General features: G+C 47.8%; 1 protein-coding gene across 6 annotated transcripts in view; it reads left to right on the forward strand.

Moving 5' to 3' along the window:
- The window catches only part of LOC102241645 (DLA class II histocompatibility antigen, DR-1 beta chain), a 155,201-nt gene that overhangs the window by 37,691 nt on the left and 100,118 nt on the right, over positions 1 to 17,392 (forward strand). Inside the window, exons 1-8 of one of the 6 annotated variants that reach the window (XM_014539740.1) lie at positions 462 to 715; positions 6,138 to 6,301; positions 6,442 to 6,547; positions 8,539 to 8,633; positions 8,707 to 8,893; positions 9,559 to 9,669; positions 10,119 to 10,142; positions 10,422 to 10,739. In XM_014539740.1, the coding sequence (XP_014395226.1) occupies positions 616 to 715; positions 6,138 to 6,301; positions 6,442 to 6,547; positions 8,539 to 8,633; positions 8,707 to 8,893; positions 9,559 to 9,669; positions 10,119 to 10,142; positions 10,422 to 10,435 (801 nt within the window). In that variant the 5' untranslated portion in view covers positions 462 to 615 and the 3' untranslated portion in view covers positions 10,436 to 10,739. Of the gene's footprint in view, positions 1 to 461; positions 716 to 6,137; positions 6,408 to 6,441; positions 6,548 to 8,538; positions 8,634 to 8,706; positions 8,894 to 9,558; positions 9,670 to 10,118; positions 10,143 to 10,421; positions 10,740 to 17,392 lie in introns of those variants that run through there. The other 5 variants (XM_014539739.1, XM_014539736.1, XM_014539737.1 and 2 more) reach the window with 5 other exon arrangements.

Consider the following 17,392-nt stretch of genomic DNA (forward strand, 5'->3'; position numbering starts at 1 on the left):
TGCATAACCCATGGACACAGACAATAGGGTGGTGAGAGCCTGAGGTGGGGGTGGGGGTGGGGGAGGGCAGGAAGACGTCAATGGCGTAAAGAAGGACATAAGTAATTATGTAAGACTTTCAACAATAAAGACTTTTTAAAAAATAGGACAAAATGGAAAGCCTCCTAACTTGCAATCACCTCCCTCACCCTCAGCTCCCAGCACACTCACATCCATTTGCAGAACAGCTCTGTCTGCAGTGAGAGACCAATGCTCCCAAAATATTCCAACTTGTGTGCTCATCACTGACCAGCTCAGAGCTGCCTCACAATAGGGCCCAACACAGTGTTTCTGACACAACCAGACCAAACCTTCAAAGCACTAAATCAAAGCAATGCTTTTAATGCAGGAAATTCTAAGTTCCAGAAGAGGACCTTCCTACTGAATCTCTGACCAGGAACTGATGATGCTGTTCATCTCTGATGCTAGTTGGTTCTCAGTACTGAGATGACCCAATCCAGGAACAAAGAAATGAGTTCCTCAGTTGGTGTTTTTGGGATGTGGATGGAGAAGGGTCACAGTCCTCACTGAGTGAGACCCCCCTGCTCCCTGGCCCTGTCCTCTCTGAGCTCCAGCATGGTGTGTCTGCGGCTCCCCGGAGGCTCCTGGATGGCCGCTCTGACGGTGATGCTGATGGCACTGAGCCCTCCCCTGGCTCGGGCCAGGAACACTCCACGTAAGTGCACCTTGGGGGTGAGCTGTTGTGGGAGAGGAAGAAAGGGAATTAGCTTTGTCACTGTGTCCAGGCCATGTCCATTAGAAAATGGTGGCATTTTCTTCAGTGGCCACCTGCCTTTACCATATGGATCCCAATTCTTTCCACCACAAAAGGGGCTGGTGCTCGCCACTATGAGATGTGCAAGGGGCTCCTCCATGTATAGCCGTTTCTTCTCATCTTGCCTCCAGTAAACCTCCCCAGCCTGTGTCCCCTTCCATGGAGGTCTTGAGTGGATTGAGAAATAATGATTTCAGACTAACTGTGCTCCATTTACTGTATTGAGTTATCCCCAAGAGAAAAGTTTCTGTGGCATTTTATGTGAGTCAAAGGAATTAGAGGGTCTCTCTTTGAGGATCCCTGTGTTCTGTCCTCAGCAGAATCTGTGATGTTGATGCCTCTCCCTACTATGTAAGATGTATCAAGGTTCCTCCCCACCATCTCCTTTCCTTTCTCCGTGAGCTTCTTAAGAAAGAAAAAATTCATAACAATAATTACTTTAAAAAATACCCCATGGTTATGGGACAGAGAGCGTGGATTCACCTGACGTCAGTTCAAGTGCTAAGGGAGCTCTCCCTGAGGAAGTGACACTTGAGACCTGGATGATGAGAGAAGCCCCCATGAGAAGATCTCGGGGACAAGTGTCCCAGGGAGAGGGAGAGGGAGAGGCCACAGTTTGGGAACGTTTTTGCCGTGTTGAAGGGGCAGGAAGAAGGCTAGTGAGGCTGCAGCAGGCGAGCAAGTTGGGGAGTGACATTGACATAGGAAGAGGCTGGGGAAGACGGGAGACAAATCATATTGGGCCCTGACGGGTGGGTAAGAAGTTTGAATTTTATCTGAAGAGACATGTGACCTGCTGAGGGTTACAGGAGATCCCACGTATGTTTATTAAAAACAATAACCCCAGCTACCAGGGGGGATTGGATTACAGGGTTCACAAGAGGAGTTGGGGGGCTCTTGAGGAGCATGGAAGAGCGCCCAGGTGTCGGGCTTGGACTTCATTAGTGTGTGCGGCAAAGGCAGCGGGAAAGGGGAAGTGAGCAGATCTGGGGGAGATATTCCCACGACTTGTTAATGAATAAAATCCCTAAGGATTTTATCTTGAACTTGAGCCCAGGTGCATGAAATTCTGCATGGGAGGGGTTGCTAGGCCTGGACTGCAATCAGGGCCTATGAGAGCTGTCTCACCCAGTCCCAATTGGGCCTGCGGCTGCTGCTGCTATAAAGGGCCTGCTGGATCAGGGGAGGGATGAGGGAAGGAACCGCAGGAGGGATGAGGGAAGGGACTGCTGGCCTTGGGATGTTGGCTGTGGAGTGCACTGACCACCAGGATGCAGCTCCTGCATTGAGCATCTGCCCCTTGGTGATCAGTGTGCATCATAATGACTGGTTGACCGGTCATTGCAGTCATTCCAGTTGTTCAATCATAATGATCGCTTAGGCTTTTATATATGAGTGGTTAGGAATAAAGGTTTTGTGTAAGTTTGAAATGATTTTTTGACATTTGTGTGGAGCTGTTAAGAGGACAGTGGAATGCAGGAGCCTCGAGTTCAGGGCCAATCAGGGCAGGAGTTGTTTGTGTTTGTGTCATTGACACATGTGTTGTGTTAAATTCCAGGGAAGTTGAGGAGAGAGAGAGAGAAAGAGAGAGAGAGAGAGAGAGAGAGAGAGAGAGAGAGAGAGAGAGAGAGAGAGAAAGTGAGAGAGAAAGTGAGAGAGAAAGTGAGAGAACAAGAAGATGCCAAGGGTTGAGCCCAGAGGACACTGAGAAGGGGTGCAGTGTGTTGAGGAAAACTAAGAGAAGGTGATGCAGGGCAGAGAGGGGAAGTAGACTTTTCCAGGAGGGTGTGGCCAGGTGTGGTGAGAACCACTGGGAGGCAGGGAAGTGAGGACATGCAGAGCAGTGAGCACTGGGTTTGGTGGGCGCGGTGTTAGCAGGCAGTGGAGTGTATGAGACGGAATCTGATTGGACCATTTGAGCACAGGGACCTGAGCTGAAGATATAAGGGATGATTACAGGTGACTCTGAGCAGCGACCTCAGGGAGACTGTGCGCTGGGGTCAGGGAGTCAGCTGCTTGAAGGGAAGCTGGGGACTCAAGAACCAGAGATGCTCTGTCATCAGCAAGGAGCCTCTGGAGTGACCTTGAAGGCAGAGGTGACTGGTTATGAAAGCCACCAATTCCACAGCCACCGTTTATTAGTGACCAGAGCAGACAGTCACCACCTGGGGATGAGGGTGGAGTCATGGACAAGACAAATCTGGTCCCTGCGGCATGGAGCAGCGTCACATGGGCAGTTACTATGCACCAGGCCTACATTTGAGTGTGTGACTCTCATAACCATCCTGTCTCACCTGCAGCAATTACAACTGTAATCACCCATGGAATCTGATTCAGAGAGTTTAAACAACTTACCCAGAGTCACATGGTTAGTTGTAGACCAGGTGACATAGTCTAGATCTCAGTATCTAGAAAGTCCTCTCTTCTACCTCAGCATAGTCCTTTCATAGTAGGTGCATGTGTATATATCCCGTTATTACACAGAGACCAATGTTTCTGTCCTTGTGTTCAAAATGATATTTAGTGATAAAATTAATTAAAACAATTGCCAAATGGTGATGGAGACATTATGTGATCTAGGAAGTGAAGGAATAGAAAGATCTTGTGAGTTTCCATTCCTAAGAGTTATAAGAATTAAAATAGCAAAGTACTTATTCAGTGCTTATATGATCAGCATCAGAAAGAATCATTATTTAATTCCACATTTAACAATATCCTGTGAGGAATATAGTATCAGTAAATCTATATTAGACATAAAGAAGAAGGCCCTTCGGTGCTACAATCTGACCCAGTGGGAGAGCTAATGTTCTAATTTAGGTTCCTCACTCTTGAGCTTGGGCTTCTACCCACACTGGTGAACAGGGGCTTGGTTGGGTCTGACTTGCTGCTGAGATTTCTGATGTTCCCATGGGCCAGCGTGTGTCTCAGGGTTGTGGGCAGCAGGTGCAAGGGCTGCAAGTTCCAATACACAGGAGGAATTTACATCTATTTTGCTTTTAAAACCTGAAAAGTTTCCTATGGCCTCACACTATGTGCAGACTGTCGTAGGCATGTGAGGAACACAAAGAAGTTTGAGAGCACTCCTCCGCCTCAGATTCCATCAGCGGGTGGGCTTGGTTTGCCAAAGAAAAGAGTGGATGCTCTATTTAAGCTGAATATCAGAGAAACAACAATTATTTATCTGAATCCACATGTGCTGGGAATTATGAATTTTTATTTGCTTTATCTGGCGGCCTTTCAGGTGGGCCCATGAGCCTGGCCTTATAGTGCTGAGCACACAGGCTACCGTGAACAGCAAGTCACACATATTTATTTTCAGCTTCTCATGTGTCAGGAAGGTGCTGAAGAATTTGTGAAAAGTTACATAGACTGAGCCTGAGCAGAGTGCCCTCCTCTCTGCCATCACTTCTCGGTGAAGGTCTCCATCTAAAGTCTGGGACCTGCTCCTGTTTGTAATCTGTCTCTGTGAGGGGTCATCTTAGCTGCTCCCCTTCTGAGGGACCTGCCTATAGAAATGAAAGTCCACATCCAGCCAAGGCTGGTAACCTGATGCCTCCTGGTATTACTGGGAGCAGGAGGCAGTTAGAAAGTGAATTAGTTGGGACTTTGAACAGGAACCAAATGGCCGTGGCTATAGCTGCTCCTGTGGACAAGCAGTGGGCCAGTGGCCTGGAGATTATGAAAGAAGACGATGTGGAGGACAAATGATGACTCGGTGACTGGGTGGCGACGCGAAGAAACAGGTAGATCTTGGTCCTGAACAAGTTTATATTCCTATAAAAATAGTCTGCACTGGAACCAGATACCTAAAGAATATAAATTCCATATAGACCAAGCCTTTCCACAGATACAATATTGGCTAAATTTTTATTGCGATTCCCAGCTGCTGCATCAACAGTGGATTTTTCACCCCAGACTTTTCAGACGGTTCACCACCCCTTTCCCCTCTTCACAAACGAGGAACTTATGGCAATTTCTGGAACCATGTCTGGCTGTCACGGGGGTGTCTCTGACAACTGGTGGGGATGCTGAGTGCAGCCCACTGTGTACACAACACCCACCCCAACCTCACAGAATCATCTGGTCCAAATGCCAATAGTGCTGAGGGTGAGAACACTGCTGGACACCGGCTGTTTCTAAAAATTCAAGACTCACACTGTATACACACACACCTTCCAACGCAGCTCTTCATGGTTTATTAAGAAAAAACCTAGACAGTTACACAAAATCAGCACTTTCTTGTTGTATCCAGTCAATCAATTGAAGCTCACAATGTTGATGTTTATTTTGCCTTTTGCGATATTTGTCAAAACGTCATGAGTTGTGGTCACTCATCTCTGCTGACCTTCCACGTCTCTCCTCCATGAGTCGTGCATCGTGGGGAGCCCCCTGTCCTCAGTCAGGGGCTCCCATTTCTGCAGGGACTCTCTCCACACCAGCGATGGTGTCAGAGCTTCCATCCACCACCTGCTTTCACCACAGGTGTGTTCTGGTTCTCTGCGCTTCCTGGGTTGGACATGCAGGAAAGAGCTGGCGCCCTATTGGGGTTAGGGTGTAACCCCTGAAACTCCTCAGTACTTCCCCTTACATGGAGCAGAAGCCCCCCTAACTCACCCCCAGGCTCTCAGCACCATGCCTCCTCCAGGCTCCTGTCCCCTCCTCTCACTGTCTGGGCTCAGAGCCTGTTCTCTGGGTTCCCAGGAGGCACATGGGTTCTCTCAGGCTTCGCAGGTGGCATTGCCTTCTCCTGAAATGTGCCCCCTCCCCCACATACAGCAACCTTCCCCCACATCCTGTCACTCAGAGGCCCTGGCCCCGCCCCTGATGGGACTTGGACACTGTGGTCCCTGCTCCAGGCGCCCCTTTCCTGCCATCTCCCTCCTGTGTGGATGCGCCTGTGGTTGGGCTGTGATGGGCACTTTGATGAATTCTAAGCTGCAGAGCAGAGGGCGATGCCCGGTTACCTGCCTGGGTCCCGGGGCAGCTGGGGCCTGGCAGGAGGTCCCCTGCCCAGGGGGTGACAGGAGGAGGCGGGTGTGGGGACGGGAGAGGCTGGGGGTGATGGGGGGGTCTAGGAGGAGGCGGTGATGGCACAAGTCCTCGCCCAGCCTGGAGCCCGGAGCCCGCGGGGCAGCCCAGTGGGTGCCCAGGGGCTGAGGGTCCCAGGGGTCTCCCTGCCCTGCGGCCTCCCAGCCCCAGAGGAGGGCCCCTGGGCGCTGGCAGTGGGGGTGCTGGGTCCTGTGTCCCCACCGCATGGCGCCCTGCACTGGTCGGTGTCACCATCGACTCTAACCAGCATGCCTGGTCCTTCCTGTTCCCTCAGCGCATTTCCTGGAGCAGGTTAAACAGGAGTGTCATTTCTCCAACGGGACCGAGCGGGTGCGGTACCTGCTGAGATACATCTACAACGGGCAGGATTACGTGCTCTTCGACAGCGACTTGGGGGAGTTCCAGGCGGTGACCGAGCTGGGGCGGCCTGAAGAGAAGGGCTGGAACAGCAAGGAGCGCGAACTGGAGCTGAGGAGAGCCATGGTGGACACATACTGCAGACACAACTACATGGGGGCTGAGGGATTCCTGGTGCCTAGGCAAAGTGAGCGCAGGGGCGGGGAGGGGGTGGGAGGGAGCACTGGAACAGCCAGGAGGGCCTCCTGGAGGAGAAGCGGGGCTATGTGGTCACGCTCTGCAGACACAACTACGTGGAGTTTGAGAGATTCCTGGTGCATCGGCAAAGTGAGCGCGGAGGCGGGGGTGGGAGAAGAGGGGACTGGTGGCGTAGGAGGGTGCGGGGGTGCGCACACAGGGCTGTGAGGAGCACCCATGAGGGGCCTGAGGGCGGCTGTGGGGACCCTGTGGTCCTGTCCTGTGTAGGGCGTTTCCGGGGGTGCCCAGTCCTGTCCAGTCGGGGGAGGGTTTGGGGGGCAGCGGGGAGGGGGAGGGGGGGAGGTGTGAGGAGGGAGTCGGTCTGTCTTGGCCAAACCCCCCCTGACCTTGAATAGGGGTGCTGGGTGTACAGGCCTTTCCCTGGGCGGAGGGTCAGGCTGGGAGTGAGGGGCGGGGCCTCCGAGGCACCTCTGGCCTCTCAGCTCCTTTCAGGTCTCAGTGTCTTGTTCCCCCCTCAGTGCCCCTGTGCTTACAGAGGGGGTGATGGTGAGCCAGGGTCTAAATTGTAAATGTGTTACTTAACACACTGATGTCACATCTACACAGGCTGACAGCATTTAAGTAATTACATGTTAACTGTTTAGAGTTCTGACAAACTACTTTGCATTCTGTTTTAATCTTACTCAATATCGCCGAATACTCAGGTGAAAAATTGTTTTTTTACTTTACATTTATCCTTCTTTGATTTCTAAGGTTCTTGAACATTTTTCACGTATGTGTTGGCTAATGGCTGTTCCTGCTCTAGGAATGACCTATTGTCTGTAATCCCTGGGGTCCGGGCCTTTTTCTCAGTGATTTTCTGGGTTCTCTAGGCAGCAAGATTGACACTTTGCTAACATGGATTCAGCATTTTCTCCTGCTCCTGGCTTGTGTTTTCATTCTGTTTTACTACTTTCCATGTTAAGAATTTAAACAACTTTAAGGTAATGAAATGCACTCAGAAGTCGCTAGCAATGACATACCATCAATCTCAAATCTACCCTTTTGGGGTGCATTAAAAATGTTTCCCCCAGGTTCCTCCACCTCCTCATGGTCTCCTCCTCCTTCTCCTCCTCCTCTCCTCTTCCTCCTCCTCCCAATCTTCTTCCTCCTCCTCCTCCTACTCCTCTACTCCCTTTTTTTCTCCTCCTCCTCCTTCGCTTTTTCCTCCTCCTCTTCCATTTTTTCCTCCTCCTCCTCTTCGCCCTCCAAATCTGTATTTATTGAGCCTGGCCTCAGGCAGGAAGCACACATGTTAATGAGTCCCAGACCCTGCTCTGAGCTCAAATGTCAGATTGAAAAGAGAGACAATTATAAAATGATAAGTGGACTTCTTTTGAGAAGGAGCGGGTTGCTCAGTGAGTGTCGCTGTCAGTGTTATAATGATGCTGCCCTGCTCCTCCCACTCCCTCAGGACTCAGCCCCGGAGCTAGGGAATCCCCCGTCTTTCCTGCTTCCAGGGGAACCATCTCTGTGCTCTCAGGTGTGATCACATTCCCAGGACTTCACACCCTGAGTCCCCATCTCCCCAAGCTGTTCCCCAGCTTCTCCCTCTGCTTTCCTTATGTTCTCTCTCCATATGTGATAAACAGCTGACATACAGTGACGGCTACGTTCCAGCCGCTGTTGTACATGTTTCAGGCCCATTGGTCCTCATATGTCCTTAAGCGGTGAGTTAGTATTACCACCCCCTTTGCAGGTGAGGAGCTGAGCAGAGAGGGTCCCCCAGGATCACCCAGTAAGAGGCACAGCCCGGATGTGACCAAGCAGCCCTGCTCCAGAAATCACACTGGAACTCACACACTCTGTGCCTTGCAAAGATTTGTAAACACTCCATTCAACAATGAGTAACTGTTTCAAGATACGAAAAATCCCCCAAATTTTCTCAACGTCTCTCAAACCCAGTGGCCCGGGTTGTAGTCAGAGATTCAAGGCTCATGGCACAATCACCTGCGGGGCTACAGGGAGGTTGAGAGGAGCCTGCCCAGGCCTAGAGCTTGAAACTGGAGACGAGGCCAAAAGGGAGCAACCAAGGGGCCTGCCAGTCTTGCTCACGGCTCCCTCCGCCTTCTCTGTCCTAGCTGAGCCCACAGTGACTGTGTATCCTGCAAAGACCCAGCACCTGCAGCACCACAACCTCCTGGTCTGCTCCGTGAATGGCTTCTATCCGGGCCACATTTGCAAAGACCCAGCGCCTGCAGCACCACAACCTCCTGGTCTGCTCCGTGAACGGCTTCTATCCGGGCCACATTGAGGTCCGCTGGCTGCGCAACGGCCAGGAAGAGGAGGCTGGGGTGGTGTCCACGGGCCTGATCCGGAACGGGGAGTGGACCTTCCAGACCCTGGTGATGCTGGAAACAGTTCCTCGGAGCGGGGAGGTCTACACCTGCCAAGTGCGGCACCCCAGCAGCACCAGCCCTGTCACCGTGGAATGGAGTGAGACGCCCTCTGACCTCACACGCCTCCCCCCCCACAGGGGCCTTTGCTTGTCCCTGAGGGTCAGGGTCCCCTCTCCCCACACCCCGTTTTCCTTTGCTCTGTCTCTCCTTCGGCACAGGCCACAGGGTAGCCCTGTGATCGCTTCTGTGAACACCCATAGCCCTGGGAGGCCGCCATGCCTGCCCTGCTTTGAATTCATCACACTCTCCCAGTCATGGTGCCCCTTGGCCCTGGGCACCATCCCCTGTGGGCTGGGCAGGTGCTTCTGCCTGCGCTGAGCTGCCCCCTGTGATCTGGGAAGAGGCGCGTCCTCCACAGCCTGTGGACCTTCCTGCCACGGGAGAGCCCCTTCTGCTCTGACGTCTGCAGCTCTGTCACCCGGGCCAAGTCCTGGAGGTCACCGTCCCCGGGTTCCGCAGCCAAAGAGGCTGAAGCAGTGGCCTTGGGTCAGCTGTGAGGGGACCTGAGGCCAGTGCCTGGGCCTTGTACCTGCTCAGTGTGACCTCAGTCTCTTTCCTGAAAATGGCTATTGTTCTGCTTCTTCTAGGGCAGCCTCCCCACTCCCCAACCCCCTTTCCCACCCCTCAAGCTCTCAATCTCAGGGTTTCCAGTAGAGAAGTTGGTTTGGGCCAAAACCCACTGAAACCAGCTTCTTCTCTCAGGGGCCCAGTCTGGATCCACACAGAGCAAGGTGCTGAGTGGAGCAGGGGGTTTCGTGCTGGGGTTGCTCTTCCTCGGGACGGGGCTGCTCACCTACTTCAGGGCTCAGAAAGGTAAGGAGCCTGCTGGCAGCCTTGGCCCCAATTTGGTGGGGACAACTGTGGCTTTGCTGGGTGAGCTCTGGGTATGGCAACTCCATAGAAGCCTGTCTTTCCCTGTCGGTCTTCGGTCTCACGTTTCATGGAAATGCAGAAATAACCAGCTCCCGGTTCTCAGGGTGGAGACATGAGGAGTCATGGTTGTGGAGTTAGAGACGGGTTAACACGCACGGGATTTGGGTGCAGATCCTGGGCACATGGTGGACCAGGCCCTATGGTCACTAGAATGACACTGGATGTGACAGCTTTGGGGCCACTGCTCTCAGCTTCTGCTCTTGTCCCTGCTCTGGTGTCAGCAGGTGGGGGTGCTGCTAGAGAAGCTCAGGTGGCCTGGGCAGGGACCCTGTGTTTGGGGACACACTTACCTTCATATCTTTTAAGTGGTATCTTCCTTCTCTTCCCAGGACACTCTGGACTTCAGCCCACAGGTAACGCTCTTTAATCCTCTCTTAGGGACACATTTGGTTTCCCTAGAACAGAAGGTGCAGGGGACGAGCCAGGGGACAGGTAGCGGGGAGCCTGGGTGTGGCTTTGGCAACCGCTTACACTACAGGATCTCCTCCCGCCTGGTGAGAGGCAGCTCTGAAGCAGCTTTGGCTCCTGGGGCCTCAGGATGTTTCTTCTCACTTGGGAGCCACAGCAGGAGGCCTGGGAGGGCAGCGCCCCTGCTGGCTGGGCCTGGGAACAGCACTGTCCTCTGTCTGCAGGACTCCTGAGCTGAGGTGGCCATGGCGACAAGGACAGGAGAGAACCTTCTGTCAGGCCCCTTCACAGCTTGAAGAGGTTTCCTGCTGGGCTCTCACTCCACAAGGAGAGCGAATCCCACGGCTCTGGCTGGGTCCTGGCTCCTGAGCCCGCAGCCGCTCCTCCCTGCTGGTTCCTCTCCTGCCCTGGACCTGGAGGCCCCAGTGTTGGCTGCAGAACCTTATCTCCATCCCTCCCTGTCCCTGTGTGTTCAACTCTCGCTGTCTGCTGAGCACCTTAGCTCACCTCTGCCCACATTTCTTTACAAAATGTTCCGCAATCAAATATGGAGTGAAATCATCTGTCTCACAGGCTTCAAGGTCAGGTAGTAGAAAGAAAAGAGAGGATCTCACCACAACACAACAATGATTTTCACTTATTTTCCTGAATCTTGTCATGTGGGCATCTGGAAGGTTTCCTTGTTCCCATCCTGCTTTTTCATGAGTTTTCCCTCCTGGAATTGGCTTGGTTCCTGAGCAGGAGAGAGCCTGCCATGGACCTGAACACAGTGGTCTCCTACATCGGTGTTTCTCAAAGATGAGCATACATGTTCCCTTGTTCCTGGGATATGGAAAGGATACAACAAGTATAAGAAATGCAGGCTAGCCCAGGTGCTGTGGCTCAGTGGTTGTGTGTCAACCTATGAACCAGGAGGTCACCCTACAACTCTGGGTCAGGGCATATGCACAGGTTTCAGCCACGATCCCCAGGAGGGGCATAGAGAAAGCATCGATCAATGATTCTCTCTCATCATTGATGTTTCTATCTCTCTTTCCCACTCCCTTCCTCTCTGAAATCAATTAAAATATGTTTCTTTTTTAAAAAAGAAAAGAAAAGCAGGCCACTTGTAAAGATCTGATGTCTTCACTGTTTATATATCCATGTGCTTTTTGCTTTATTCTCTAATTTTTTAAAAGAAGGTACCTAAACCCGGTACCTCTTGAAGTCCCCTTTATTAGGCTAATGGTGGCTTCCACACTTCAGGCTTTTTGTGACTCAGATAAAATGCCTGCTGTGCTGACTCTGCCTTGAGATGCACCTTCCCCATGAGCAGGTCCCGGAGGCCATCAGGACAGAGCTGCCACTCTAGTGGGAAAGGTGCGCTTCTGAGGCCTCCAGCTTGTGTGGCAAACGCACTGTCTGTCACAGGAAACCCTGTGTGGACCTGATCTGAGCATCAACCAGGGCCCCTGCTGGGCACCCAAGGGAGCGTGTGGCTCCCTGATGTGCCAGCGTGCAATCCTCTGCCCTGGAGGGAACGTGAGAGACTCCTGTGGGGTGGCCTCCCAATGCGTGTGAGCAAAGAGCAGCAGAGTTTTATGCAGCGTTTTATTTAATAAGTCAGAGGAGGAGAAAGGACATATAGATAAACCTGTTCATTTCATCTTCCTATTTATTTTTCTTCCTACCAGTTATCTATCTATAGAAACAAGGGATGGATTTTTAAGTGGTTGTTTACAGGGCAAAATGAAGGAATAAGTTGAAGGAATCTGTACTTTTCTGAATATATATCTTATTTAATAGTTTTAACTTGAAGAAAATTCAAATATTTTATGTAATAATTTAAATCAAAAGTTTTAAAAGGCAGTACATAAAACAATTAACAAACTATAGCAATAGAAACAAACTGACAAGAAGGAGATGATGGGAAACAGCTAAAAAGAAATAAATCAAGGGTTCCCAGTCCAAGAGGACAGTGAAGGAAAGGCCTGAGCTCGCCTCCTCCCATTTCACATTAAATTTCCACCTGCAGACAGAGCTCCTCCCCCTGGAGAGGAAATGAGGGCTGACTGAACCACTTCTGCTCAACCAACAAGAGAGAAATCCCATAGATACAGGGGGGAGAGACAGAGACCATGGCAACCCCACCCCAGCTTTGACCTGCAGTGGGCAGGGGTCCCTGAGGGTGTATGTGCAGATGCGCCCACTCTGGGTAAAGTGAAAAACAGTGGCTGAAAGGGCACCTAGACTATAAGGAGGGAAATCCATTTACTAACCGAGAACATCTGCAAGTGGGAGGGGAACTGCAGGAACCCCCTCTGGTATTAGGGGCACCCTGAAGAGCCAGTCATTCATTGACACTCTCCCTCCCTCTTGATCTCATGGGCAGGACATAAGTCAGGTGCTTCAGCCAGCCTTGTTGTCAGGGTGCACACGAGGCCCAGGCCCCAGGCCCCAGGCCCACACCAGCTCTGTGGCTTGTCCCCAGGACTTCCACTCCCACTCCAGCTCCAGCACAGGGCCCCTTACCCCCAGGGCTTCCCATGGCCACTCCCACTGCAGCTCCAGCTCGCCAGCTAAAGACACCTGGCCCACACCAGCTCTGTGGCTTGTCCCCAGGACTTCCACTCCCACTCCAGCTCAGGGCCCCTTACCCCCAGGGCTCCCCATGGCCCACTCCCACTGCAGCTCCGGCTAGCCTGCTAAAGACACCTGGCTCACACAGTCTACAGAGGAGAGGCTCCTAAAAAAGTCTCTCCTTCAAGCCTGGGAGAGGTCGCTGTTTCACCTAATTCATAGAAACAAACACAGAGAGAGAGAGACAGCCACAATGAGAGACAGAGAAATGTATTCCAATAAGGGATAAGGAAACATACATACATACATACATACATACATACATACATACATAAATAAATAAATAAGACTCCATGAAACAATCATAAGCAATTTACAAGATAAAGAGTTAAAAGTAAACACTGGTTATAAGTATGCTCAATGAACTAGAGAAAGGAATATATGAACTCAGTGAGAACTTCAACAAAGACATAGAAAAATATTTAAAACAACCAATCAGAACTGAGGAATATAATCAATGAAATGAAAACAAAAATACTCCAGAGGGAATCAACAGCAGATTAGTTGATACAGGGGAATGAGTCAGCAAGCTGAAAGACAAGGTAGTGAAAGTCAATCAGAACAGCAAAAAAAAATAATAATAATGTTTTTAAAAATGAGGATAGTTTAAGGGACCTGTGGGCAACATCAAGTGTGCCAACATTTGAATCATTGGGGTCCCAGAAGGAGAAGAGAGAGAGAAAGGGATGTAAAACCTACTTAAAGTGATAATGACTGAAAACTTCCCCAATCTGGTAAGGAAAACAGACATCCAAATCCAGAAAGCACAGAGATTCCAAACAAAATGAACCCAAAGAGGCCCATATCAAGACACATCATATTTAAAATGCCAAAAGTTAAAGAATCTTAATGGCAGGAAGAGAAAAAGCAGCTAGTTATGTACCAGGGATCCTTCATAAGACCATCAGCTGATGTTTCAGCAAATACTTTCCAGGCCAGAAGGGAATGGCACAAAATATTCAAAGTGATGAAAGGCAGTAGCCTACAACCTAACATACTCTATCCAGAAAAGTTAGCATTCACAATTAAAGTAGTGATAAAGAGTTTCCCAGATAAGCAAATGCTGAAAGAGTTCATCACAACTAAACAAGCATTAGAAGAAAAGTTAAGGGGACTTCTTTAAAGGGAAAATACCAAAACTAAAAATAAGAAAATATTGGAAAGAAAAAATTTGCACTGATAAAGGCAAACCGTTGTAAGTGTAAAAGATCAACCAATTATAGAGCTAGAAGAAAGATTAAAACACAAAAGTACCTAAAGCATGTGTAACACAGTAATGCATTATGGGATACACACACAAAACAAGATGTAAAATATGATGTAATAAACATAAACATTGGGGTGAGTAAAAATGTAGTTTTAGAATGCATTTGAGCTGAAGCAACAACTTAAAAAACATTGCTATACACACAGCTTGTTATATATGAATCTTATGGCAACCCTAAACCTAAAATAGATACAGTTAGAAATGAAGAAAAAGAACCCAAACAAACACTAAGAAGTCATCAATGTACATGAAAAGAGAGCAAGAGCCATAGCAGGTTTGGCTCAGTGGATAGAGTTTCAGCCTGCGGACTGAAGGGTCTGGGCTCAATTCCAGTCAAAAGCACAGACCTCAGTTGCAGGCTCCTCCTTGGCCCGGGCTCTGGTCATACTCGTGCAGAGGGCAACCAATCAATATGTTTCCCTCACCTCAATTTTTTTCTGTCTTTCCCTCTCTCTTCCACTCTCTCTGAAAATTAATGGGAAAATATCCTTGAGTGAGGATTTTAAAAAAAGAAAAGAGAGTAAGAGAAGAAGAAAGTAACAGAAAAGAACTACAAAAGCAACCAGAAAACAATTAATAAAATGGCAATAAGTATACACCTATCAATAATTACTTCAAGCCATAACCAGTTTGGCTCAGTGGATAGAGCATCGGCCTGTGGACTGAAAGGTCCCAGGTCCGATTCTGGTCAAGGGCATGTACCTTGGTTGTGGGCACATCCCCAATAGGAGGTGTGTAGGAGGCAGCTGATCGATGTTTCTCTCTCATCGACGTTTCTAACTCTCTATCTCTCTCCCTTCCTCTCTGTAAAAAATCAATAAAATATATTTTAAATAATAAATAATAAATAATAAATAATAATTACTTTAAGTGTGAATGGACTAAATATTACAATCAAAAGACAGGGTGATTGGATAGATTCAAAAACAAGACCTGTGCATATGCTGCCTATAAGAGTCTCATTCAGTTTGAAAGACACAAACAGACAAAAAGTGAAGAGATGGAAAAAGGTATTTCATGCAAATGAAAATGAAAGCTGCAGTAGCGATAGTTATGTCAAACAAAATAGACTTTAAAACAAAAACTATAATAAGAGACAAAAAGGGCATTACATAATGATAAATTGATCAATCTAACAAAAGAACATAACATTTATAAACATCTATGCATTAAGCATTAAGAACACCTAAATATTTAAAGCAAATGTTAATAACATAAAGATAGAATTGACTATAACACAATAATAGCAGAGAACTTTAACACCCCACTTACATTAATGAATAAATTATTTAGACAAAAAAAATCAATGAGGTAACAATAGTCTTAAATGACACACTAGAATAGATACACTGAACAGATACAGAACATTCCAGCCAGAATCAGAATAATATACTTTATTTTCAAGTACTCATGGACCATTTCTCTAAAATAAACCACATGCTCGTCCACAAAAAAGTCTCAGTAAATTTTTTAAAAATTGAAATCATATCAAGAATCTTCTCCAATAACAACAGTATGAAATTAGAAATAAATCATAAGAAGAAAATTGGGAAAAAAAACCACATGGACACTAAACAACATGGAACTAAACAAATAATAGGTTAATAAAGAAATCAAGGAGTAAATAAAAAAACCATCTTGAGAGAAATGAAAATGAAAACACAACATCCAAAATCCTTGAGACATAGCAAAAGCAGTTCTAAGGTGGACATTCAAAGCATTGGGCCTACCTCAAGGAACAAGAAAGAATTCAAGCAAACAATCTAAACTTACACCTAAAGTAACTAGAAAAAGAAAAACTAACAAAGCCTAAAGTGAGTACAAGGAACAAAACAATAAAGATCAGAGCAGAAATAAATAAAATAGAGACTAAAAGGATAATAGAAAATATCAATGAAACTAGGAGCTGGTTCTTTGAAAAGATAAACAAAATACATAAAACTTTAGCCAGACTCATCAGGAAAAAAAGAGAGAAGACCTAAATAAATTACATGAGAAACAAAAAATGGAGACAAGCAACACCACAAAAATACAAAAGATTATAAGAAAACTAGAGGCCCAGTGCACAAAATTAGTGCATGGGTATGGTCCCTAGTGGCTGTCAGCTGGCAGCCGGGGCATTCCTTTATTCCACACCACCCACTGGTGGTCAGCGCATGTCATAGCAAGTGATCCAACTCCTGGTGGGTCAAATTACCAAGGGTACAGTTTGCATATTAGGCTTTTATGTATATAGATACTATGAACATTTAAATACCAACAATTGGACAACCTAGGACAGTGGTTGGCAAACTGCGGCTCACAAGCCACATGCAGCTCTTTGGCCCCTTGAGTGTGGCTCTTCTTAGCCTTAGGAGTACCATAATTAAGTTAATAACAATGTACCTACCTATATAGTTTAAGTTTAAAAAATTTGGCTCTCAAAAGAAATTTCAATTGTTGTACTGTTGATATTTGGCTCTGTTGACTAATGAGTTTGCTGACCACTGACCTAGGAGAAATGAATAAATTCTTAAAACCATATAATCTTCCAAGAGTGAATCAGGAAGAAACATAAAATTTGAACAGACTGATCGCTAGATCAAAATTGAATCAGAGAAGAATCATTCTCAATAAACAAAAATCTAGGGCCAGATGGCTTCACATCTCAATTCTACCAAGCATTCAAAGAAGAATTGATATTCATCATTCTCAAACTATTCTCAAAAATTGAAGAGGGGGGAAAGTGTCTAAACTTATTTTATGAGACAGCATATCAAAACCAGACAGAGACCGTGCCAAAGCAAGAAAAGGAGAAGGAGGTGGTGGAGGAGGAAGAGAAGACAAAGAAGAGGAGGAAGAAGAAGGAGGAAAAGAAGGAGGAAATGACTGGCCCATATCCCAATGAACATAGATACAAAAATCCCTAACAAAATATTAGCAAACTGAATTCAGCAATACATTAAAAATATCACACAGCACATTCAAGTGGGATTTATTCCTGAAATTCAAGTTTGGTTCTATCTCCACAAATCAATGAACGTAATACACCATATAAACAAAATGAAGTATTAAAAAATCATCCTATCTAATAAAAGAGAAACATGGTAATTAGCGTATGACCGCTACCCTTCCCATTGGCGAATCAGGGCGATATGCAAATTAACTGCCAGCCAAGATGGCGGCTGGCAGCCAAGCAGCTGGAAGCGAACATGAGGCTTGCTTGCTTCAGTGACGGAGGATTCCAACGTTCCCCGCCTGCCTTGCCGGCCTCTGAGCTTGCGTTTTGAAACATTGTAACAAATATAGAAGCTAAACAAAACCCCAGAA

This window comes from Myotis brandtii, unplaced genomic scaffold (assembly GCF_000412655.1).
Source record: "Myotis brandtii unplaced genomic scaffold, ASM41265v1 scaffold2271, whole genome shotgun sequence".
Taxonomy (NCBI): domain Eukaryota; kingdom Metazoa; phylum Chordata; class Mammalia; order Chiroptera; family Vespertilionidae; genus Myotis; species Myotis brandtii.